At 48.0% G+C, this 25,266-nt stretch overlaps 1 protein-coding gene across 2 annotated transcripts in view; it reads right to left on the bottom strand.

The window, feature by feature from the left end:
• GTF2E1 (general transcription factor IIE subunit 1) overlaps positions 1–25,266 on the bottom strand; it is a 45,546-nt gene that overhangs the window by 9,457 nt on the left and 10,823 nt on the right. For both annotated transcript variants that reach the window (XM_077293634.1, XM_077293635.1), the window contains exons 3-4: positions 3,270–3,471; positions 1,293–1,522 (exon numbers count right to left, since the gene is read on the bottom strand). In XM_077293634.1, the coding sequence (XP_077149749.1) occupies positions 1,293–1,522; positions 3,270–3,471 (432 nt within the window). The remainder of the gene's footprint in view (positions 1–1,292; positions 1,523–3,269; positions 3,472–25,266) is intronic.

The raw sequence follows: 25,266 nt of genomic DNA, 5'->3' as shown, positions 1-25,266 counted from the left end.
GCTAACATGTGATTTCTTTTTGCTGGTAAGCTCTGGGGTACGGAGTTGCTTCCCCCGCACCGTTAGTTGGTGCGGGGGCTCGAGCAATCTCTGCGTGGATATTTTGAATAGGGTTTTTTATTGACCGCACAGTTTCCTTCCTATTTTCTGCTATCTAGTATTAGCGGGCCTCATTTGCTAAATCTAATTTCATCTCTGCGTTTGTGCTTTCCCCTTAACTCACCGTTAATATTTGTGGGGGGCTATTCTATATCTTTGGGGTCTTCCACTGAGGCAAGTGAGGACTTTGCCTCCAGGAATAGTCAGTTTCTCAGGCCGTGACGAGACGTCTAGGATTTTTAGGTAACGTTCCACGGCTACTTATAGTTGTTTGCGGATAGGATCAGGTTGCGGTCAATCTAGTTACCACTTCCCCAGAGCTAGTAGTCTGTTCAGTTACTTAGCTAGTCCGACCTGCGATCCTTGCCACTAGGATCATAACAGTGAACGCTGCTGACTGGCATTATCAATTCCTTGGATATCTTTTTGTATCCCTTTCCTGTTTTATGCAGTTCAACTACCTTTTCCCGTAGATCCGTTGACAATGCTTTTGCTTTCCCCATGACTCACAATCCAGAAACGTCAGTGGCTGGAAGAAAGGTGCAAGAGTCTGTCTGGATCCCAGAAACTCACTCAGCTTTTATGCACACACTGATTACAAGCAATCAGGTCACAGGGGAGAATGTTACCTTTAGTAGCCATTCACACCCATTTGTGTCAACTTCTGTGCATGTTATCAAGCCAAAATCACCAGGTGATGTGAACTTCTGATCAGGGTCATTTGGATGTTTTGGGTCATTATGATGTAAAAAAGAGAAAACACAGCAGTCTGACAATAAACGGCTTCACCCAATCACAACCATGAGTGGAGAAAAAGGTTTGGTGTTAACATTCATATTCTCTGAAAAGAGGACAAGAAAGCAAAAATTCTGCCGGGGTATGTAAACTTTTAAGCACAGCTTTATCTCCTTCATTTGAAAAGACCAGCCCTTTTCGTGGTGAATTGTTTGGAGAACCCCAAATAAAGCTGATGGTGCCCCTTTAGAGTAATGTGGGGGTATCCCGCACCCACTTCCTCCGAGCATCTGTTTACAGCAGGGATACTGCAGTGTGAGGTGCGGACCCCCCGCAGCGGAGAGGTGATAAAGCGGTATTCCAGTCGGAAGCACTTAAGACTGTGACAGAGATCCCCAGGTGAAAGACCCCATCAATTGGCGCAGCTGTGTGCAGCGCTCTCCTCCCCCATTACTCACCGTCTTTAGCGTCGCTGGGTTCGCTGTAAGCGCCGCCCTGCACCGTACTCTCCCGCAGCCAGATGGGCCGCTCCTTCATGGGTTTGCCCTCGGTGGGCGCCCTCTCCTCCTGCTCCTCCATGCTGATGACCACGTCCTGCGTGTACAGGTCTTCATATGATGGACCTTTGGTCCAGGCTTCTTTGTGAGGACCGGAGGCTCCATCCCTCGAGGCTGCGGCCTTGTCCTTGCTGCAAAACACAGATGATTTATATGGAGACAGATAATGATTCAATCAGCCGCACCGGAGACAGCAGAGCTCCACCATCAATGCAGCAGCGAGATGAAATCTCCGGGGAAATGTAAATCACTGCCCCCTCCGCCTGCACAACCTACAGAGAAGAGCGGCTCCACGCACAGGAATCAGCTGCTCCCTAAGTGCGAAGTTCTAGGATCTGAGTTATTGGAGCAACAGATATAAGAGAGCAAGAGAATAAAGAAAGGGAGAAGGAAAAAAAGAGGAGGCGACAGCACAGACCGAGCACAACGACAAAGAAAAGCGGGAACCAGAAAGAGAAGACACCGCAGGACACACCGACACTAAAGCACGTATACACCCTGTATTATACCCCAGAGCTACACTCACTATTCTGCTGGTGCAGTCACTCTGTACATACATTACATTACTGATCCTGAGTTACCTCCTGTATTATTCTGCAGAGCTGCACTCACTATTCTGCTGGTGCAGTCACTGTGTACATACATTACATTACTGATCCTGAGTTACATCCTGTATTATACCCCAGAGCTACACTCACTATTCTGCTGGTGCAGTCACTCTGTACATACATTACATTACTGATCCTGAGTTACCTCCTGTATTATACTCCAGAGCTGCACTCACTATTCTGCTGGTGCAGTCACTGTGTACATACATTACATTACTGATCCTGAGTTACATCCTGTATTATACCCCAGAGCTGCACTCACTATTCTGCTGGTGCAGTCACTGTGTACATACATTACATTACTGATCCTGAGTTACATCCTGTATTATACCCAGAGCTGCACTCACTATTCTGCTGGTGCAGTCACTCTGTACATACATTACATTACTGATCCTGAGTTACATCCTGTATTATCCTCCAGAGCTGCAGTCACTATTCTGCTGGTGCAGTCACTGTGTACATACATTACATTACTGATCCTGAGTTACATCCTGTATTATACCCCAGAGCTGCACTCACTATTCTGCAGGTGCAGTCACTGTGTACATACATTACATTACTGATCCTGAGTTACCTCCTGTATTATACCCCAGAGCTGCACTCACTATTCTGCTGGTGCAGTCACCGTGAACATACATTACTGATCCTGAGTTACATCCTGTATTATACCCCAGAGCTGCTCTCACTATTCTGCTGGTGCAGTCACTGTGTACATACATTACTGATCCTGAGTTACCTCCTGTATTATACCCCAGAGCTGCACTCACTATTCTGCTGGTGCAGTCACTGTGTACATACATTACATTACTGATCCTGAGTTACATCCTGTATTATACCCCAGAGCTGCTCTCACTATTCTGCTGGTGCAGTCACTGTGTACTTACATTACATTACTGATCCTGAGTTACATCCTGTATTATACCCCAGAGCTGCACTCACTATTCTGCTGGTGCACTCACTGTGTACATACATTACATTACTGATCCTGAGTTATATCCTGTATTATACTCCAGAGCTGCACTCACTATTCTGCTGGTGCAGTCACTGTGTACATACATTACATTACTGATCCTGAGTTACATCCTGTATTATACCCCAGAGCTGCACTCACTATTCTGCTGGTGCAGTCACCGTGTACATACATTACTGATCCTGAGTTACATCCTGTATTATCCTCCAGAGCTGCACTCACTACTGTCATCACAGACTGAGGCCAGGCTGGCATTATGGGATGTAGCTTCTGGCTGCACAGGGTCTGAGGCTCAGGCACCTTTGTCTGAGGGCTGGGATTTCGGTGGGCTCGGGCTCCAGGATCTCGTAGGCCAGGTTGATATCCTCTGTCTCTCGGAGCAGGGCGTAGATCGGTTCTATCTGATCATTGAATCGGGCCACCAGGGTCCTCGCGTCCTTCTTGGGCATCGCAGACTCGTCCTCCTCCACCTCCGTCTGGCAGAACGTGCAGCGGAAAGTACCTGAAATACAAGGACGGTCAGAAGTCTCATCACAGGCGAGATACCAGAGACGCCAACCAAAAACAGGGAACCGGCTCAGATCAGCCCAAAATAACTATCTACTCAGCACAGAAGATGCCATCACCCCCCTCCTGACTGCCATGTACAGACTCAACAGCCTGTATTATACTCCAGAGCTGCACTCACATTCCACAGCCTTATGGATTTAGTCTCCGACAGTAACAGCTTGTATAGTGTCTGCAGACAGAAAGAAACCAACATCACGAAATATAGGGGCTCAGTCAGTGTCTGTACACATGCAGAATAGTGAGTGCAGCTCTGGAGTATAATACAGGATGTAACTCAGGATCAGTAATGTAATGTATGTACACAGTGACTGCACCAGCAGAATAGTGAGTGCAGCTCTGGAGTATAATACAGGATGTAACTCAGGATCAGTAATGTAATGTATATACACAGTGACTGCACCAGCAGAATAGTGAGTGCAGCTCTGGAGTATAATACAGGATGTAACTCAGGATCAGTAATGTATATACACAGTGACTGCCCCAGCAGAATAGTGACTGCAGCTCTGGAGTATAATACAGGATGTAACTCAGGATCAGTAATGTATATACACAGTGACTGCCCCAGCAGAATAGTGACTGCAGCTCTGGAGTATAATACAGGATGTAACTCAGGATCAGTAATGTCTGTACACAGTGACTGCACCAGCAGAATAGTGAGTGCAGCTCTGGAGTATAATACAGGAGGTAACTCAGGATCAGTAATGTACCGTATGTACACAGTGACTGCACCAACAGAATAGTGAGTGCAGCTCTGGGGTATAATACAGGATGTAACTCAGGATCAGTAATGTAATGTATGTACACAGTGACTGCACCAGCAGAATAGTGAGTGCAGCTCTGGAGTATAATACAGGATGTAACTCAGGATCAGTAATGTAATGTATGTACAGTGACTGCACCGGCAGAATAGTGAGTGCAGCTCTGGAGTATAATACATTACTGATCCTGAGTTACATCCTGTATTATACTCCAGAGCTGCACTCACTATTCTGCCGGTGCAGTCACTGTACATACATTACATTACTGATCCTGAGTTACATCCTGTATTATACTCCAGAGCTGCACTCACTATTCTGCTGGTGCAGTCACTGTGTACATACATTACATTACTGATCCTGAGTTACATCCTGTATTATACCCCAGAGCTGCACTCACTATTCTGCTGGTGCAGTCACTGTGTACATACATTACATTACTGATCCTGAGTTACATCCTGTATTATACTCCAGAGCTGCGCTCACTATTCTGCTGGTGCAGTCACTGTGTACATACATTACATTACTGATCCCGAGTTACATCCTTTATTATACCCCAGAGCTGCACTCACTATTCTGCTGGTGCAGTCACTGTGTACATACGGTACATTACTGATCCTGAGTTACATCCTGTAATGTATGTACACAGTGACTGTACCAGCAGAATAGTGAGTGCAGCTCTGGAGTATAATACAGGATGTAACTCAGGATCAGTAATGTAAGGTATGTACACAGTGACTGCACCAGCAGAATAGTGAGTGCAGCTCTGGAGTATAATACAGGATGTAACTCAGGATCAGTAATGTATGTACACAGTGACTGCACCAGCAGAATAGTGAGCGCAGCTCTGGGGGTATAATACAGGATATAACCCAGGATCAGTAATGTAATGTATGTACACAGTGACTGCACCAGCAGAATAGTGAGTGCAGCTCTGGAGTATAATGCAGGATGTAACTCAGGATCAGTAATGTAATGTATGTACACAGTGACTGCACCAGCAGAATAGTGAGTGCAGCTCTGGGGTATAATACAGGATGTAACTCAGGATCAGTAATGTATGTACACAGTGACTGCACCAGCAGAATAGTGAGTGCAGCTCTGGGGTATAATACAGGATGTAACTCAGGACCAGTAATGTAATGTATGTACACAGTGACTGCACCAGCAGAATAGTGAGTGCAGCTCTGGGGTATAATACAGGAGGTAACTCAGGATCAGTAATGTAATGTATGTGCAGAGTGACTGCACCAGCAGAATAGTGAGTGCAGCTCTGGAGTATAATACAGGATGTAACTCAGGATCAGTAATGTATGTACACAGTGACTGCACCAGCAGAATAGTGAGTGCAGCTCTGGGGTATAATACAGGATGTAACTCAGGATCAGTAAGGTAATGTATTTATCTCACACCCTGTACCCGGGGCTGACTGATCGGCGTACTCCGCTTGCAGTGTGTTCTGCACCATGTTGGGTGCACAGGCTGCTGCTCCCTCCATTGTTCTTCTTACTGATCACTAAGTGTCCCTATGTCGGTGACGCACTCAGTGGACGGCTTACAGGGTGCGGCTCCAGCACTGCAGCAGTTAAGTGTCAGACAGCAGCAGCGCCTGCAGAGCGGGAGAGAAGAGCCGCGTCCATCGCTCTCAGCCTACAGCTGCTCATTGTCTCCTCTGAAATCAGATCCAACAATGGCGCGGAGCAGAGGAGAGCCCGGCCGACAGAAGAAAGCCAAGGCTGGCGTCACATCAAGGGGCAACAGCGGGGGGAAGGGGGTCGCTCCATCCGGAGACGACAACAATGTGGATGACAGCACAGCGTCCAGAGACTGTGGGTTTATTGCTGGGAAACCATCAGTATGGAGGCTCTCATACAGCTTTCTCAGACTCCTGAATGGCAGATCTGCCTGCTGTGCAAGAATATGGGTTCAAATCTAAATGTCGCCAGAACTAGGAGCTGTGCACACCGAACAGACAATACGCTGCAGTGGTAGCGGGAGCTGTGGCCCCCTGAGCTCCTGGGATTAGTGTGGGGCCCGGATCTCGCTCACCCCAATATCATCCTGCTTACTGCTCCTGACCGGCAGGACGTCCTGCTCATCAGTGCACTGTAGGACATTGCATCTGGATCCTTACACTCCAGTCACTTCCAAAGCTGCAATCACAGAGATCAATGTATCATTACATCTGACCAAACAGCTCAGGAATAACCAAGTCCCTGCATTCTGAGTTCCCATGGTGCACTGCTCTGTGGGCCCAGGAAAGAAGAAACAGTGACTGCAGCTCTGGAGGTGACTGGAGGATAAGACATGAAGGAACAGCAGAATAGTGAGTGCAGCTCTGGATGTGACTGGAGGATAAGACATGAAGGAACAGCAGAATAGTGAGTGCAGCTCTGGAGGTGACTGGAGGATAAGACATGAAGGAACAGCAGAATAGTGAGTGCAGCTCTGGATGTGACTGGAGGATAAGACACGAAGGAACAGCAGAATAGTGAGTGCAGCTCTGGATGTGACTGGAGGATAAGACACGAAGGAACAGCAGAATAGTGAGTGCAGCTCTGGAGGAGACTGCGGTGCACACGTTGTGGGTATGGGCGCCATGTTCAGATCTGGCACCGGGTGGGGGAGGGGATCACAGCTGCTGAAGGATTCTCATCAGCTGAAGCCCCGGGGGATTGTGGGGCTTTATCGCAGCCTGCGGTCAGGCAGAAAGCGCATCCAGCAGGTAGTAATGGAAACGGCTGGTACAGCTGGGCCCGGGCCCTCCACAGTGCACTGCAGCCGGCTGATCTGTGGCCCTGCAGGGAGCAATCAACGCCGAATATAGCAGCAAACACTGAGCATGCGGCACGCCCAGCAGGAGAAGGGTTAACCTGTCTGCGCCAAAGTCACCGCGCCGAGTGCGGATCCCATACACAAGGAGCAAATCCTAATGGAACAGCGATAAGACGGACGACAGCGAGGAAGAACGACAGCACATGGGCCTAAAAGGGACACGGACCACCCAGGCCAGAGATGAGGAACCCGCAGGACCGCAGTCATCCTCGCCAACCCAGACATGTAGTCCAGGCATCACAGAAAATCATCACTAATATGTTCATTACTATACTATGCTCCAGAGCTGCACTCACTATTCTGCTGGTGCAGTCACTGTGTACATACATTACTGATCCCGAGTGTCATGATAATGTAAAAATACCATGGTCTGAGGGATTTTTGCACATGTGAACATGGTCCTAGACACACCACCTGGAACCTTCCCTGGCTTGCCTGTAAGCTTACACTCTCTCCTCACTCCTTTCTTCCCCCCTCCTGTAGGAGTGTTAAGGTACCTTCACACGAAGCGACGCTGCAGCGATAGCGACAACGATGCCGATCGCTGCAGCGTCGCTGTTTGATCGCTGGAGAGCTGTCACACAGACCGCTCTCCAGCGACCAACGATGCCGAGGTCCCCGGGTAACCAGGGTAAACATCGGGTTGCTAAGCGCAGGGCCGCGCTTAGTAACCCGATGTTTACCCTGGTTACCAGCGTAAAAAGTAAAAAAAACAAACAGTACATGCTCACCTGCGCGTCCCCCAGCGTCTGCTTCCTGACACTGACTGAGCTCCGGCCCTAACAGCACAGCGGTGACGTCACCGCTGTGCTTTCACTTTCACTTTCGGGCCGGCGCTCAGTAAGTGTGGGAAGCAGACGCTGGGGGACGCGCAGGTGAACATGTACTGTTTGTTTTTTTTACTTTTACGCTGGTAACCAGGGTAAACATCGGGTTACTAAGCGCGGCCCTGCGCTTGGTAACCCGATGTTTACCCTGGTTACCAGTGTAAAACATCGCTGGTATCGTTGCTTTTGCTTTCAAACACAACGATACACAGCGATCGGACGACCAAATAAAGTTCTGGACTTTATTCAGCGACCAGCGATATCACAGCAGGATCCTGATCGCTGCTGCGTGTCAAACGAAACGATATCGCTAGCGAGGACGCTGCAACGTCACGGATCGCTAGCGATGTCGTTTCGTGTGAAGGTACCTTTAATTAGCAAAGAGTGTGTACAAGTCTCTGTCTGAAATCCATGTGCCTGCTGTATGGGGGGGGGGGGGAGATATTACAGAAGCCGTAATGCGACGCCAGTGTGTGATAGAAATATAACAGTTACATATTTTAAACGTGCTTCGATAGAGCTTCGCTACAGCGCCTCTTGCTAAATTCTAACTCCCAAGGAACCCGAGAAATGGATTTCTCTTGAACCGTGTGGAATAGCTAGTCCGAGTGTGGTATCATTAGAAAGCTAATTTCAATACAAGATGAATGATGTATGTGCTGTTACTCTGCTAGGTTCTCCAGGCAAGTTAGGATAAGGATAAGTGTTGCTAGCAAATCTGTAACTCTGAGAAAAGGGGAGGGCGATGGTAACTCAACCCCCTTTAGTGATGTCACAGCCTACAAGTATAAGTTACTGCCAGTCAGCCCAGCCTTCAGTTTTACCTGAGAAGCTGTTGCACCAAGACCCTCTGATGCATTGGGATGTCTGGCTCCTCCCACCAGCATGGTTAGCCTGGAACGATCTAAGCAACATGTGTGTTTATCTTCTTTAAGTCCTGTTTTTTTGTAATTGCTTATGCATACCTTAATTGTCTCATATTGTAAAATCTTTATATACCTTTTGTAAACACTCCAACGTCATACAGGGAGCAGGGAAAGGGATTAGTGGTGCCTCACCGGAATCCAAATGAACACAAGGGCCAGGAACAAGTGGCTGGATACCACTCAATAGCAACAGCAAACAGAAAAGGAAAAAGTTCCAGCTCTAGGTGTCTCTTCATAAAATCTTCAGTACTTTATTCTCATGTCAAGAAAAAAACATCATGTGGGGACGCAGTCCCTAAACGCCTGACACGTTTCGAAAAAAGTTCTTAGTCATAGGCCTATGACTAAGAACTTTGTTCGAAACGCGTCAGGCGTTTAGGGACTGCGTCCCCACATAATGTTGATTTTATGAAGAGACGCCTAGGGCTGGAACTTTTTCCTTTTCTTTTTGCTTTTGTAAACACTGCCTACCTTTTCGGAGTAAAATAAAAAAATTATTAGTTCGTCTTCTCCATATTCTATAGCGAATTTTCACGTGCCTGAAGTTAATTACGCTACTAATTTGGGTTGGCGCGAACCCCTCTGTTGAGGAATCTGAGCTGGTGGCAGCGAAGTGTGTTCAGGGCTAGGTGGGTAAAGCTGGCAGAGACGGAACAGGGTTTTTATAAGCTATTGTCTGGCTGCGGCCTGAGCATTTATAATTCCCTCGCTGCAGCGTGCCTGCTAGCCAGTCCACAGTGAAGCGGCCCATCCGGCGACTAATTATCCTAGGTGTAGTTCCCTGACTGACCTGAGGGTTAGGGTGGTGCCGGACAGCTGCAAGTTCCGAAGCGGAACATACATAAATCCCTGCAGTTTGTGACATATTGTAGCAGCAGTGGGATAACTAAAATAAGCCCCTGCGGTAAATTGATAGGTCAATAGCCTTGTTTGTGTTTTCATCACGTTAGGTGGGATAACTAAGAGAAGCCCCCCTGCACATGTGATAGCCGTGAGCTGGCCAAAGGCCACCCCCCTTTTTGTGACATATTGGTGGCAGAGCAGTGGGATCATAGAGCATTAGTGATCTGGTTTGAGCAATCATTCCTCTCACTAAGACTTGCACGGTTCTTCCAAGGACCCTGCAGCAATAGTTTGGAGAACGAACTCAGTGTTTATTAGTCCTGAGACAATTGTGTGTACTGGTAATTACCCCCTACCTTTTTCTTTGTTTTTCTATCATATCTTTTATTTGGCAACCATAGCTGCTATGGGACAAGAGTGGTATAAGCAGCATAAGAAGGACGCTCTTGTGACTTTGCGGGGTGTGGCAGATCGACGCCACAAACAAAAACAAAGACCAACTGGTCGCAGCTCTGGTGCAACGGGAAAACGGCCAGAGCTGTGAGGCCAACTGCGCTCAAATAATGAAGCCCCGGGCTGAGCACTTTCCTGTGATGGAAAAGGATGGGGACTTGGACACTTTTTTGCGGGCCTCTGAGAAAGTCTGCAGACAGTACGGGCTGCCTGGGGACCAATGGGCCCGATACCCGACCCCAGGGATAAAAGGCAAAGCTCTGGAGGCATTTGCTTCGCTCCCGCCAGAACAAGATGGTGACTACGAAGCCATCAAGCAGGCCCTGATAACCAAGTACCAGCTTACACCTGAGGTTTACTGTAGAAAGTTCTGGAACCTCCAACGTGGCCCACACGACAGCTACGGCGATGTGGTGCATGGACTCAGGACCCATTTTGACCAGTGGACCCAAGGACTGTCCGTGACCACCTTTGAGCAGCTAGGAGACCTGATGATCAAAGACCAGTTCTTACATCTTTGCCTAGCTGAGGTGCGACAGTTCGTGATGGACTGAGAGCCCAAAGTCGTGACGAAAGCAGCGCAGATTGCCGATGCCTATGAGGCCAACCGTAGATCGGAAGTGCGGAAGCCAGTTACCGCCAGCTGGAGAGGGGGTAAGCCTGCAACCAACGCCAGTACCCCTGCCAGCCAACTCACTGGAGGCCCTGTCCTCGTTGCCAACAGCACCAGACCTACCACCGACCTTCGCCATTGTTTTTCCTGCAAACAGACTGGTCACATCAGTGCCTACTGTCCAGAGAAGCAGAAGAACCCCTCAGCCAAGGCCCCAGGGCCTAATGCAGCAGTTCTTTTGGTGGGTGGGGCAGTTGGGAGGGTGTATGACAACATGCAGTACATCGCCATGGGGGGGGGGATGTCGCTACAGGCCTCAAGGACACCGGGGCTGAGCAAACCCTCATCTGACCAGAACTGGCGGCCCCTGAAGAGATCATTCCGGGGAAAACCCTAACTGTCACCGGGATTGGGGGCATCAGCTGTCCCCTGCCAATGGCCCAGGTGTATATACATTGGGGTGCCGGGAGCGGGGTGAAGGAAGTGAGGCTGTCCGATAACTTGCCCACTGATGTTTTATTGGGGACTGATTTGCGGAGGATGGTTGCATATTATGTTCCTGACTCCCCTCCCCGATCAAATGCTGCTGATGGCAATGGGAAATTGCACGTGTCACCTGACAATACTTTACCAGTTAATGATGTATTTGATAATGTTTCAGACAATGCTGAGGGTAATACCGATAATGCTAACGATGAAAACATGCATGTTTTACCTGATAACCATTTGTTTCCTAGGAATTATGTGTTCACAGGTGCAGGAGTACTCAGCCACGTCACTCCGCGGGGTGGGATGGCTGAGGAACCCCTAACAGGAGCAAGCGATGGTGCTCAGGGAAATGGGGAGATGCATGGGAACCGTGAGGAAGGTGATGCCGTGCAACTGACCAGTGCCACCGAGGAAGGTAACTGGCCCATAAGTAGCAATGCTCCTGGGATGTTGGGGGTGGATGGGGAGGTAGTACCCATAGCAGCGCCGGCTGATGGGTCTGTGGAAATCTCTGGGGAGAGAGCCTACAGTACAGACCAAAAGTTTGGACACACCTTCTTATTTTAAGATTTTTCTGTATTTTCATGACCATGAAAATTGTATATTCACACTGAAGGCATCAAAACTATGAATTAACACATGTGGAATTATATACTTAACAGAAAAGTGTGAAACAACTGAAATTATGTCTTATATTCTAGGTTCTTCAAAATAGCCACCTTTTGGGGTTCTCCCCCTTCGAGTTTCTGTACGGCAGGCAAGTCCGGGGACCCCTTGGGTTGGTAAGGGAATCCTGGGAAGAGGAGTCAAACCCTTCTGAAGTGTCCATAGTGGAGTATGTCATGCGCTTCCGTGACAAGATGCAGACCTTGATGCAGTTGGTGCACGACAACATGACAGGCTCAGGCTGATCAGAAGTACTGGTACGACCAGAACGCCCGGGAGCGGACCTACCACGTGGGTCAAAAGATGTGGGTGCTGGTCCCCATACCAAAGGATAAGAGTCAGGCAGCCTGGGAAGGCCTGTAAGTCGTCCACCAACAGCTCAACCCGGTCACCTATGTGGTCACACTTGACCACACTCGGGGTAGGCGAAAGGCCTTTCACGTCAACATGATGAAGGCTCATCGCGAACGTGAACCTTACGTTCTACCGGTCTGCAGCCTGCCCGAAGACAGGAAGAAAGACCCCCCTCCTGGACATGCTGGCCCAGGTCAAGGCCGGTGGGTCCATTGAGGACGTGGAGGTAAGCGCCTTGCTAACCGAACCCCAGCGGTCGCAGCTACGGACCACGCTGGAACCCTTCCGGGTCGTGTTCTGCAACCAACCTGAAAGGACTGGATTAGCAGTCCACGATGTGGACACCGGGAATCATGCCCCACTACGGCGAACACCCTATCGAATCTCCGACGAGGTGCAGTAGGTTATGCGCCAGGAGATCGATGAGATGTTACACCTGGGGGTGATTCAACGGTCAAAGTGTGCATGGGCCTCACCTGTAGTTCTCGTGCCAAAAAAGGATCGGACCACTCGGTTCTGCGTGGACTACAGGGGGCTCAATGCCATCATAGCCTCCGACGCGCACCCAAAGCCGTGCATCGAGGAGCTGACCATAATTGATCTGAGTCAAGGATACTGGCAGATTCCCCGAGGCGCAAGAGAAGTCCACCTTTATCACACCCTTCGGACTGTACGAGTCCACAGTCATGCCCTTCGGCATGAAGAATGCCCCTACCCCTTTCCAGCGGATGGTCAACCATCTTCTTCAAGGACTGGAGAAGTATGCGGTGGCGTACCTGGATGACATTGCCATCTTCAGTTCCTCCTGGGGTGAACACCTGCAGTATCTTGAGGAGGTGCTCAGGCGAATTCACCAAGCCGGTCTGACTATCAAGCCGGGAAAGCGCCAGATGGGCATGAGTGAGGTCAACTACCTGGGGCACTGGGTAGGCGGGGGCTCCATAAAGCCAGAGCCTGAGAAAGTGGACGCGATCGTGTCCTGGCCCACCCCCAGGACCAAGAAACAGGTGATGTCCTTCCTGGGCACTGCAGGGTACTATAGGCGCTTCGTACAGAACTATAGTAGCCTGGTAAAACCCTTGATGGACCTCACCAGGAAGAAGCTACCCCACATCGTCAACTGGACTGACGGCTGTGAGGGGGCCTTCCAGGCGTTGAAAACGGTAATTAGTCTTACCGATAATTGTATTTCCAGGAATCCATCCTGACAGCACCATGGAGGAAGGCCTTCTTATCCATAGTGGGACAGGAAACCACGACAGTTTAAAAGGACCCTCCCCACTCCACCCTTCAGTGATCTTCCAAAGTAACACATCTGGATGGATGCAAACAGAAAATTTATTTCGAACATAACAAGTTAAATACAAATGTTACTTCACATAAGTATATCCCATATTAATATTAGGGAGGGAACTAACCGTGCTGTCAGGATGGATTCCTGGAAATACAATTATCGGTAAGACTAATTACCGTTTTCCAGGTCACCACCTGACAGCACCATGGAGAAGTACCAAAGGAAAACTTCCTGTTCTAGGGTGGGACTACCGCTTGAAGCACTTTCCTGCCAAAAGCTAATTGAGAAGAGACTACGTCTAATTTGTAGTGTTTTGTAAAGGTGGTAATATTAGACCAAGATGCTGCCCTGCAAATTTGATCTACCGAGGCCCCCCCTTTCTCTGCCCAAGACGCGGACATAGCCCTAGACGAGTGAGCTTTAAGGCCCTCTGGGGGATTCTTTCCCTGTGCCTGATAGGCTACGCTAATAGCGGTTCTAATCCATCTGGCTATGGTGGACTTTGACGCTTTTTTCCCCTTATTAGGACCCCCGTAAAGGATGAAGAGATTACTATCTCGCCTCCAGGCCCTAGTCACATCCAAGTATTTAAGTACCGTTTCCCTGACATCTAGGTTATGGAAGAAAGATTCTTTTTGGTTCCTAGGAAACTGGCAAAAGGATGGGAGTACAACTTCCTGGTTTATGTTTGAAACTGAGGCAACCTTGGGAAGGAAACCTGGGTCAAGTCTTAAAACCAGCCTATCATCGAATATTTGTAGATAAGGATTCTGGATGGACAGGGCCTGAAGCTCCCCCAACCTTTTGGCCGAAGTGATGGCTACCAAAAAAACTGTCTTTAGGGAAAGATTGGTAATGCTTATATCCTTTTTTATATCAAAGGGCTCCTTACATAATTCATTAAGGACTAAGTTAAGGTCCCAGGGAGGGATAATTTTCCTAATTACGGGCCTTAACCTCATAACTGCCTTAGAAAACCGAGCGATCCACGGATGGGCAGCCAGGGAAGTATCATAAAACACGCTAAGGGCTGATATCTGAACTCTTAAGGTACTCGGTTTAAGCCCTTTCCTGAATCCCTGCTGTAAGAAATCAAGAATTTTTGGTATGTTAGGGCAATCAACATCGATTGTTGTATCTCCACAGAAGCTGCAGAATCTTTTCCAGATCTTAAGATATATTTTTGAAGTCACAGGCTTTCTACTTGCTAGTAGGGTAGAAATCACTGCGTCTGATAAGCCTCTTGCTTTTAGGATCTGCCGCTCAGGATCCACGCGGTTAACTGCAGATTCTCTGGGTTCTGATGAAGGACTGGACCTTGAGAGAGAGTAAGTCCCTCAACACTGGAAGATGGTAAGGATTGTCCACTGCCAGCTTCCTTAGGAAAGGGAACCAGCTTCTTCCGGGCCAGAAGGGAACCACTAAGATTACTCGAGCTCTGTCCTCGCATATCTTCCTGAGGACCCTCGGCACCAAAGCCAGAGGGGGAAATGCATACAGCAGACCCCTGCTCCATGACAGAGAGGGCATCTACCAGTGCCGGGTTCTTCTGAGGGTTCAGGGAATAAAATGCTGTTACTTTTGCATTCCTTCTGGTAGCAAACAAGTCGATCATCGGGGTTCCCCAGCGTTGACACAGGATATCGAAAACCTTGCTGTTCAATTCCCACTCTGTGGGTGATAATTTTTCTCTGCTCAGGAAGTCCGCAATCTGGTTTTTTGAGCCTTCTAAGTGGACCGCTGAAATCGAAAGTACCGATCTCTCTGCCCAAGCGAAGATCTGATTTGCCAGGTGTTGTAGTTTCGGATGCTTTGGACCTCCCTGATGACGAAGAAAAGCCACCGTCGTCACGTTGTCCGATAGGATCTTTAGATGTTTGTTTTTTAACAAGATTCGGGCTGAACGCAAAACCTTCCAAACCGCATGCAGCTCTCTGTGGTTTGAGGAATTGCTGCTGTCTTCCTGATTCCATTGTCCCTGGTAGTATTCTCAGAGTACCTGGCCACCCCAGCCTTGTTGACTTGCGTCCGTTGTTACCGTGACTGCTGGGGTCTGGATCCAAGGGACCCCCACCTGGAGGTTTTCCGACACCATCCACCATCGTAGGGACTGTCTGACCCGGTGAGATAGGAGAAACTCCCTGTCCAACGAAGACTGTCTTCTGTCCCATGATGTTAGAACCGCACTTTGTAACTGACGGGAATGGAATTGACTCCAGCTGACACATGGGATACAGGCTGTCATGATGCCTAGGATCTTCATTGCATCTTTTATTGTCACACGATTTCTTGCGAACTGTCGAACCTTCTTTATCAGGTCGGACCTTTTCCCGTCCGGAAGAAACGATTTTCTGATCTTCGAATCCAGTATTACGCCTAAGAACTGTCTTCTTGATCTTGGAGTCAGGTGTGATTTTTCCCAGTTCACCACCCAACCTAACTTCTGCAGTGTGGAGATCACCAACTGAGAATCGATCTTGAGTTGCCCCACAGAGTCTGCCACTAACAGGAAATCGTCGAGATATGGAATTATCGTGATATGTCGTTTCCTGAGATAAGACACGATCTCTATGATGAGTTTCGTGAAAACTCTTGGAGCCGACGCTAAACCAAATGGGAGGCAACGGAACTGATAATGGAATATTGACCCTTCCTTTTCCACTGCAAATCTTAGATATCTCTGATGTGGAAATATTGGCACGTGGTAATATGCACTTTTTAAGTCCAAAGTGCACATTACCACGTCCTTTCCTAATAGGGGAATTGTGGAGCGGATGGACTCCATCTTGAACCTTTTGTACTGTAGCCATCTGTTTAGAGGCTTGAGATTTATAATGGTTCGGGACTCTCCTGAAGGTTTCTTTATAGAAAAGAGACCCGAGTAGTGACCTGTTTCTATTTGGTGAGGAGGAACAGGAGATATCGCCCCCATCCGGAGGAGATCCTGTACGTCCAACCACATTGGAGAGGCTGAAGAGAGACGGACGTTGGATACAAAATATCTTTCTGGGGGAAGGGAGTCGAACTCTATCGTGTACCCCTGAGATATAACCTGAAGGACCCACGGACTTGTGGTAATTTTCACCCATTCCACCAGGTAGTTCAGCAATCGTCCCCCTATTCTGGTGGCGTCATTTCCTCCGGAACTCTGACCTAGGGTTTGAGGGACCTGGATCTCTATTTCGGTTCCTATTTTCTCCCCCTTTCTGGTAGCTCCATCTCCCTTGTTTACCCTTACCCCTTATAGTCTGATTTTTGACTGTAATAGGGCCTACGAAAGGGCTGGAATTTTTTCTTTTGCTCTTCTGGAAAACCCTTCTTTTCATCAGAAGCCTTTTCCAGAATGTCGTCTAGTACAGGCCCAAAGACTCTGCCTCCCGAAAAGGGAATGGAGCATAATTTGTTTTTTTGAATGTACATCCCCTGACCAGCTTTTTAACCATATAGCCCTTCGGGCTGCATTTGACAATGATTGGCCTCTTGCTGTAAACCTGACGGATTCTGCAGTAGCGTCTGCCAGAAAACCTGTTGCTAGTTTTAATAAAGGGATAGCATTTACAATAGATTCCCTAGAGGCCTTGGCCGACAACTGTTCCTTCAAATCGTCAACCCATAGGTGCATAGCTCTTGCCACAGATGTTGCCGCTATATTTGTGCGGATTACTGCGGCCGAACTCTCCCAAGCTCTCTTTAGGAGACCGTCTGCCTTTCTGTCCATAGGCTCCTTCAAATTTGAGGAGTCCTCAAAAGGGTATGGCAGTTCTCTTAGACACCTTCGCAAGTGGGATGTCGATCTTTGGTATATCTTCCCAATCCTTAACCTCTTCATGGTCAAAGGGAAGACGTAGCCTAAAGTCTCTTGGAATGGATATCCTCTTCTCTGCCTCCTCCCACTCTTCCAAAATCATTGAGCTGCGGGAAGAGGTAATGAAGAGGTTTTTAACGGCTGCCACTGTGAGCAGAGTCAGAGCCTGGCCGCCCGGACTTACCGAATATGGGCATTAGCCGGGAAGACCTTTGATGTTTGTGAACGGAGTCCCCCGAACATCTCGTCTTGAATAGACTGAGTGGTTGAAGGCTCCTCGACCTGCATAGTTTGTCTCACCGCACCCAGAAGCTCATCGATATCATCAGAGGAGAACAAGTACTTTTTCCCCTTATGTGGAGGGTCTCTGCACACCTCCTCTTCCTCCCCATCAGACTCGAAGGAACTGTCCTCAGATGACAGATCCGACTCCCTCTGTCTCTTTCTGGACCTGGGAGGATCCTGGATATCAAGCTGGATTGACTGGGGAGCGGATAGGTTAGAAATCGAAGCCTGCACTTCTTCTCTAACCATGGCTCTCATGCTTGTTAGTAGGGAGGCCTGCTCCTCTCCTACAATACGAGCCGTGCAGGACTCGCAGAGAGGCTTCTGCCATGAGACGGTAAACTTTGTGGCACATATAGGGCATCTTTTAGATTTGCCAGCTTTCCTATCTCCGGATGAGGGACGCCCCTAAAACAGATAAAAAGACCGCAGAGCGGTATTTTTAGTAGGGGCTGTAGGGAGCACACCTCAAAGAGGAGACTGACGTGTGCCTGAGTAATTACCTCCGTGCTGGCTGCAGCTACGGGTACTGAATCCTCCATCTCTCCTGCCGCTGCTGCCCTAATGCACGTGCACATACCTCTTTTATCCTTTGCTTTCTTGTCCCGGAACTCCTCACTGAGGAGTGAAGAGGATGATCGCCCCTGCTGCTGGCCGCGACCCGGAAGTGACGCGCACCGCAGCGGTGAACCGGAAGTGAGTTGCCGCCGGCGTCTCTGACCGCTCCAGCGTTCTCAGATGCCTGAAACCGATGGATCCGCCTGCGGAGGGAGCGTCCTTGCAGGACGAATATGCAGGTATATCAGGGGGCTTCATCCCGGGTCGAGAGCCCCCCCAGGGGGAAGCGACCCTTCCACCAGGAGCAGCGCTGCACTGGTGCTGCTGAGGGACCCGATTACTTGGGTGTCAGCAATACAGAGGACACTCAGTGGGAAGGAAGAGGCCGAGCCCCCCCGATCCACACTCTCTGCACGGGACAGCGAATCTCTCGTCGTTCCCATCCACAGTGGGACAGGAAAAACACTGAAGGGTGGAGTGGGGAGGGTCCTTTTAAACTCTCGTGGTTTCCTGTCCCACTATGGATAAGAAGGACGTCCTCCATGGTGCTGTCAGGTGGTGACCTGGAAAACAGCCCTGTGCAATGCCCCTGTGTTGAAAGTAGTCAACAGCAATCGAACGATCATGGTGCAGACCGACGCCAGCAAGTTTGGCCTTGGTGCTGTGCTCAGCCAGGTTGACTTGGGGGACCAAGAGCACACCATGTTGTACCTGAGCCGGAAGCTTCTGCTCAGGGAAGTGGCCTATTCCACCGTTGAGAAGGAGTGCCTGGCCATAGTCAGGGCCCTGCAACGATTGCAGCCCTACTTGTACGGTCGCACCTTCACGGTGGTGACCGACCACAACCCTCTGCGCTGGCTACACGCCATGTGTGGAACTAACAGAAGGTTGCTAGGCTGGAGCCTTGCCCTCCAGCAGTACGCCTTTACCATTAAACACAAAAAAGGGCAGGGAAGGGCGTGGCTATGTAGCCGAGGAAGAAGGACGCATCTCACAAGAGCTCCACATATCCTGAGCTAATCCTGCCGTTTGTGCTGTGCGTGACCAAGCGGCACCGATTGGGGCTGGAACCCCATATCCCTGGGAGCCTTGTGAACCCTCCGGGAGGCTGCTGTGGAGATTCGAGAAGCCGGGAGCTGCGGGGACCGTAGCGGTCAGGAGGCTCCACGTGCAGCGGCGGCCATTTTCAGTGCGCGCGCCCCTAGGACACAGGACGCGGCGCTGTCTGCTGCTGGAGCTGGGCTTCTTCCTCCTTGGAGGTGGTGGTGGTCGGGCCATAACGGTGAGACCTGTGGAGCGCTTGTGCACAGGAGCCGGGAGACCTGAGGTGGACGGCGGTGCCTGCTTGGGCAGCGGCCATTAACACAGCGCACGCCCTAACAGAAAGGGAAGTAGCGCTCCTAAGTACATCTGCGGTGCTGGGAAGGTGAGCGCATACCTGAGGAAAGTAAGGGGTGGTGCAGTGTGTGCCCTGAGAAATTGGGCCCTGCGCCCCCCTATCGGGTGAACACCTCATTTACTAGCACCATAATATCAGAGGGATTAACCCCCTCCCTGCTGTTCCCCCTGTGGTGACTGTGAGACCTCTCAGTGTTAAAGCGACTATCTCTATAAATCTTACTATTTCAACTGCCTGTCCAGTGGTCTCTTGAGATACAGTCCAGTGCTTAACTCTACGGGACCTGAAATTGGGGCTCGGCTTACCCATAACTACATCTGAGATTGCTTTGTGGAGTCCTTTTAACTGCCTACCATGCAACACTCTAAAGGAGCAGGGGCTGCTGATAAACTGAAGAAGTATGCCAGGGATGATCCTCCTGATAATGTGCGCAATCTTAGAAACAATTCTGCACCATCTCAGCGCAAAGGCCGTCCCTCTGACAGTAACGAGGAGGGAGAACAAGACGAACTGACTCTTAAACAGGCATCCGAGCAGTTAATGCAGGCTATCTCTTACTGAAAAAATAGAGGATGTGCATACTGAGGTGGGCCGTCTGCGACATGACATGCAAGCTATGAGAGGGCGTATTTCGGAGGTTGAAACGAGAGTGTCTCATATAGAAGACACTATCACTCCTATGGAGGCTAAACTGACAAAAGCTACTGGCTCCGAAAAACGCTTGGAAACAAAAGGCAGATGATTTGGAAAACAGACTACGCCGCAATAATATTCGAATTATCGGTCTCTCGGAGCATTCGGAGGGTCAGCAACCCGAACAATTTCTGGAAGACTGGCTTAAGACCTCACTAGGGAACGGATTCTCCTCAACATTCTCGGTGGAGAGGGCCCATAGGGTCCCAACGAAACCTCTCCCCCCTGGAACTCCACCACGACCTTTTCTGGCACGTCTCCTCAATTGTAGGGACAGAGATGCTGTTCTTCGTCTGGCGCGGCAGAAGGGCCTCATTAAATTCAACAACGCTACTATATCGATTTTTCCGGACTTTTCCATGGAACTTCAAAAGCAGCGGGCACGATTTATGGATATCAAGAAACAACTCAGAGATAAGAATATCATCTACTCCATGCTTTATCCGGCCCGGCTCCGTATTGTCTATGAGGGCTCCTCTTTATTCTTTACAGACCCAGCGGAAGTGGCCGAATGGTTGCGGTCTCACAAGGGAATGTCTAATGTGGAAGACTCCTAATCTGGGTTCTTTGTCAAACGGCAATATAAATGGAGCTCTTCGTCTGGGTGCGAAAGATGTCAACAATACCGGACACTGAATTCAGTGAGGGTATCCCCTTTTCTATTTGACTGTAGGAGTATGGAAATATGCTCCTCCATTGTTCAAGTTTTGCTTGGTTTGGTTTTATGTACCAGTTTTGTTTGTTTGATGTGTATGGTTGCCGCCAATACTAATTCTTTGCTCTGTGTGATGTCTCTGAACTGCACCCAAATAATAATGATACGTATTAATCTTCCCTTTAAATACAAACATGGGGTCTGAAATTATATGTATGACCTGGAACATACGAGGTATTAAAACCCCTCGAAAGAAAATCAAGGTATTTTCGCAGATCAAAAGATATCACCCTCATGTTGTAGCACTAATAGAGACACACCTAACTAGAGATACAGTTCGATGTATGCAATCCAATAATAATAGATCCTGGAAACTGAACCCCTTCTGGTTGAAATTAATAGATTCTAGTGATAGGACAATGGACCAGTTAAATTGTTTTATTTCAACACATCCGGAACCCCAGAACCTTGGTTTATTTTGGGATACCCTGAAGGCATACTTGAAGGGGTGCTTGTCCTCTACAATTTCCTACATCAAGAGGATAACGGCGGGGGAGGATGAGGAGATAGAGCGAAGATTAAAGGACTCGGAGGCTACATATATAGATAATCAGACTAGCAGTAACAGGGCTAAATGGCTTACTTCCCAGAGGTTATATACCCAACATACAGACGTTAAGTCGAAACACAAATTATTCTTCACTCGTCAGTCCTACTTGGAGCTGGGGAATCAGGCCAGTACACTCCTGGCTTTCTTAGTACGCCAACATAACACCTCCAATACAATATTGCATATCCGTGTATCAGATGGCTCATTAGTGTCCTCTACTGATGAAATACTTCAAGGTTTTTACGATTATTATAACTCATTATATAAATCTAGTAGTGGTTTTGATATCGATGAATGTTTGGATTACTTATCAGACATAACGTTCCCCTCATTGAGCCCATCCCAACAAGCCTTTATGGAGGCTGAGTTTACTTTGGAGGAGGTGGAACATGCTATAGCAGACATGGCTACTGGGAAGGCCCCGGGACCTGATGGGTTTCCCATTGAATTATATAGAAAATACAGAGATAAGTTGGCACCGCTTCTATTGAAGGTATTCAGGGGAATATGGGAGTGAGAGTCTGTGCCTGAAACGTTTTATGATGCCAACATTATTGTGCTCAGGAAAGAGGGGAAAGATCCTCTAGATTGTGGATCTTATCGACCAATATCTTTAGTCAACGTGGATTATAAAATCCTTACTAAAATTCTGGCTACCAGACTGAATACGATTATAGTAGATCTCATACACCAGGACCAAACTGGTTTTATGCCTGGGAAAAGTACTTCCATCAATATTAGGCGGGTTCAATCAGTCATCCAATACAGCTCTCTAGAACCAGATAATAAATGGGCATTGGCATCGCTGGACGCAGCCAAGGCTTTTGATTCCCTTGAGTGGTCCTTCCTTTTTGCTTGCTTGCGGAAGTACGGTTTTGGGGGCAAATTTCTGAGAGGGAGAGGTACATTATATGCGAAGCCTAGGGCGCGTATGGTTGTGAATGGCTCTATGTCTGAACCATTTTCTTTACATAGGGGAACTCGCCAGGGATGCCCTCTCTCCCCGGCTCTATTTGCCCTGGCGATAGAGGCTTTGGCAATACGGATGAGGTCCTCCGTAGACATCAAGGGGATACACATTGCGGATCGAGTGGACATTATTGGTCTCTATGCTGATGATATGGTGATGTTTATGGATCGAACAGAAGATACGTTACCAAAAGTAATAACGATGATAGATAAATTCAGCAAATTCTCCGGTCTTTATATAAATTGGGATAAATCTGCCCTGATGCCTCTTTCCCATACCGCAATGTCATGCCTCGAAACTCTCTCGTTGTTGCCCATCGTCTCCAATTTCAAATATCTGGGAATCTATATGTCTCAGCGCAGTCAACTAGATTTACAACTTAATATCTACCCATTATTGGATCTGGTTAAATCCAAATGTGCTACCTGGGATAAACTCCCACTCTCTGTAGCTGGTCGTATCAATCTGATCAAAATTATATTGCTCCCCAAATTGAGCTACTGCTTTCAACACAGTGCTGTCTCAATACCTAAATCTCTCTTTGCGACCCTAAACTCCCTATTACATCTTTCATATGGGGGAAGGCTAGGCCTAAACTTAAGCTATCTGCTCTGCAGAGACCCAAGCAGGGCGGCGGGGCGGCCTTGCCGGACTTCTACTTATATTATCTTGCCGAACAGGCTAAAATGATAAATAAATGAATGCCCAATAACTCTCTCCCTAACTCAGAGTCATTTGTTTTATTCAGCCCGAATCGATTGTCCGCTGGGGCTTTTGGAGCTGGAGAAGGTTGGTGTTCCTCGTCTGCTGCCTTTGCTCCGGTTGGCACGATCAATATGGACGCAAATTAAAAAAATAACTAAATTTGTTGACATAGCAGCGGAAATGCCACTGTGGATTAACAGTTATTTTCCCGGATTATTGGGCCACCCGTCCACGGAATTTTGGATATCGCATGGTGTTCTCTCAGTGGGTAATATACATAACCAGGGGATTTTTATCTCCTTCGAACAATTACAAAATACTTATAATATACCGAAGTCTCAATTTTTCCGCTATTTACAATTAAGATCAGCCTTTCAATCACACATACGGAATATGGGTACAGGTCGAGCTCTCTCATCTTTACCTTTAATAGGAATTCTAAATTCACAAGGCCCTCAAGGACTTATTTCCTCTTTATACATACACCTATCTATTATCCATAGGTGGGGGATCTATTATAGACTCAATTAGGGGGAAATGGGGGGGCTTCTTCCAGATACACTGGGAGAAGAATGGGACGATATTTTGGAATCTACAACTAAAGTTTCCCCATCAATCAATAATAGGATGACCCAATTGTACATTATATACCAATCCTATTTGACCCCGACTCGTCTTTTTAAAATGGGTCGCTTGAGGTGTCATTCCAGAGATGCAGATTTCATTCATATGATTTGGAAATGTCCTGTTATTTTTCATTATTGGAAGGAGGTGACGACATTATTGACATCCTTGTTGTCGGTCCCTGTCCCACTTGAGCCATTGATTTGTTTATTTGGGGTGTGGGACGCGGAAACATGGGATCATTATACTGGGATTTTTCTGCGGGAGGCACTGTTTATGGCGCGAAAAGTATTGGCGCTGCGGTGGATGGGTGGTTCTTGTCCATCTCTTAGAGTATAGGTTGATTTAGTGAACTCAATTATCCCGTATGAACAGACATTGTATCAGAATAGAGGATGTCCAGATAAATTTGAGAAAATATGGGGTAGATGGAACTCCTCTTATCATACTCTATAAGTTGTAACAGTTCAGTATCCATGTGAGAAGTGGGGTGTGTGACTTTGGAGTTTTATTAGAATTTCTTGTAGTTAAGGTTACAGAATAGGATATTGATCAACATGCACCGTTTGTTACCTTTGTAATATTCCAGACGTGATAATGTATAGTAATTATCTGTATTTTATGTTATATTGGATTACGATGGATACAAAGCAAATGTGTGTATGATTTATTCTGCAATTAATAAACGAATTAAAAAAAAAAAAAAAAAAAAAAAAAAAAGGGCAGGGAACCTGGCAATGCAAGTGGGTTATCCTGGCGGGGTGAACCTGCTGAGGTGCGCATGGAGGAATACCGACTGGTTCTGCCTCCGTAGCGCAGTCCAAAAGGGGAGGTGTCACGATAATGTAAAAATACCATGGTCTGAGGGATTTTTGCACATGAGACCATGGTCCTAGACACACCACCTGGAATCTTCCCTGGCTTGCCTGTAACCTTACACCCTCTCCTCACTCCTTTCTTCCCTGCATCTGTAGGAATGTTAATTAGCAAGGAGTGTGTACAAGTCTCTTTGTCTGAAATCCATGTGTTTGCTGTATGGGGGGGAAGAGATATTACAGAAGCCGTAATGCGACGCGCCAGTGTCATAGAAATATGACAGTTGTATATTTGAATCGTGCTTCGATAGAGCTTCGCTACAGCGCCTCTTGCTAAGTTCTAACTCCCAAGGAACCCGAGAAATGGATTTCTTCTGAACTGTGTGTAATACCTAGTCCGAGTGTGGTATCATTAGTACGCTCATTTCAATATAAGATGAATAATGTGTGTGCCATTACTCTGCTACGTTCTCCAGGCAAGTTAGGATAAGGATAAGTGTTGCTAGCAAATCTGTAACTCTGAGAAAAAAGGAGGGCGATGGTAACAACCCCC

Source organism: Ranitomeya variabilis, chromosome 3, assembly GCF_051348905.1.
Source record: "Ranitomeya variabilis isolate aRanVar5 chromosome 3, aRanVar5.hap1, whole genome shotgun sequence".
Classification (NCBI taxonomy): Eukaryota; Metazoa; Chordata; class Amphibia; order Anura; family Dendrobatidae; genus Ranitomeya; species Ranitomeya variabilis.
Note: the sequence above shows the minus strand (reverse complement) of the source record. Positions and strands in the feature narration are given on the sequence as shown.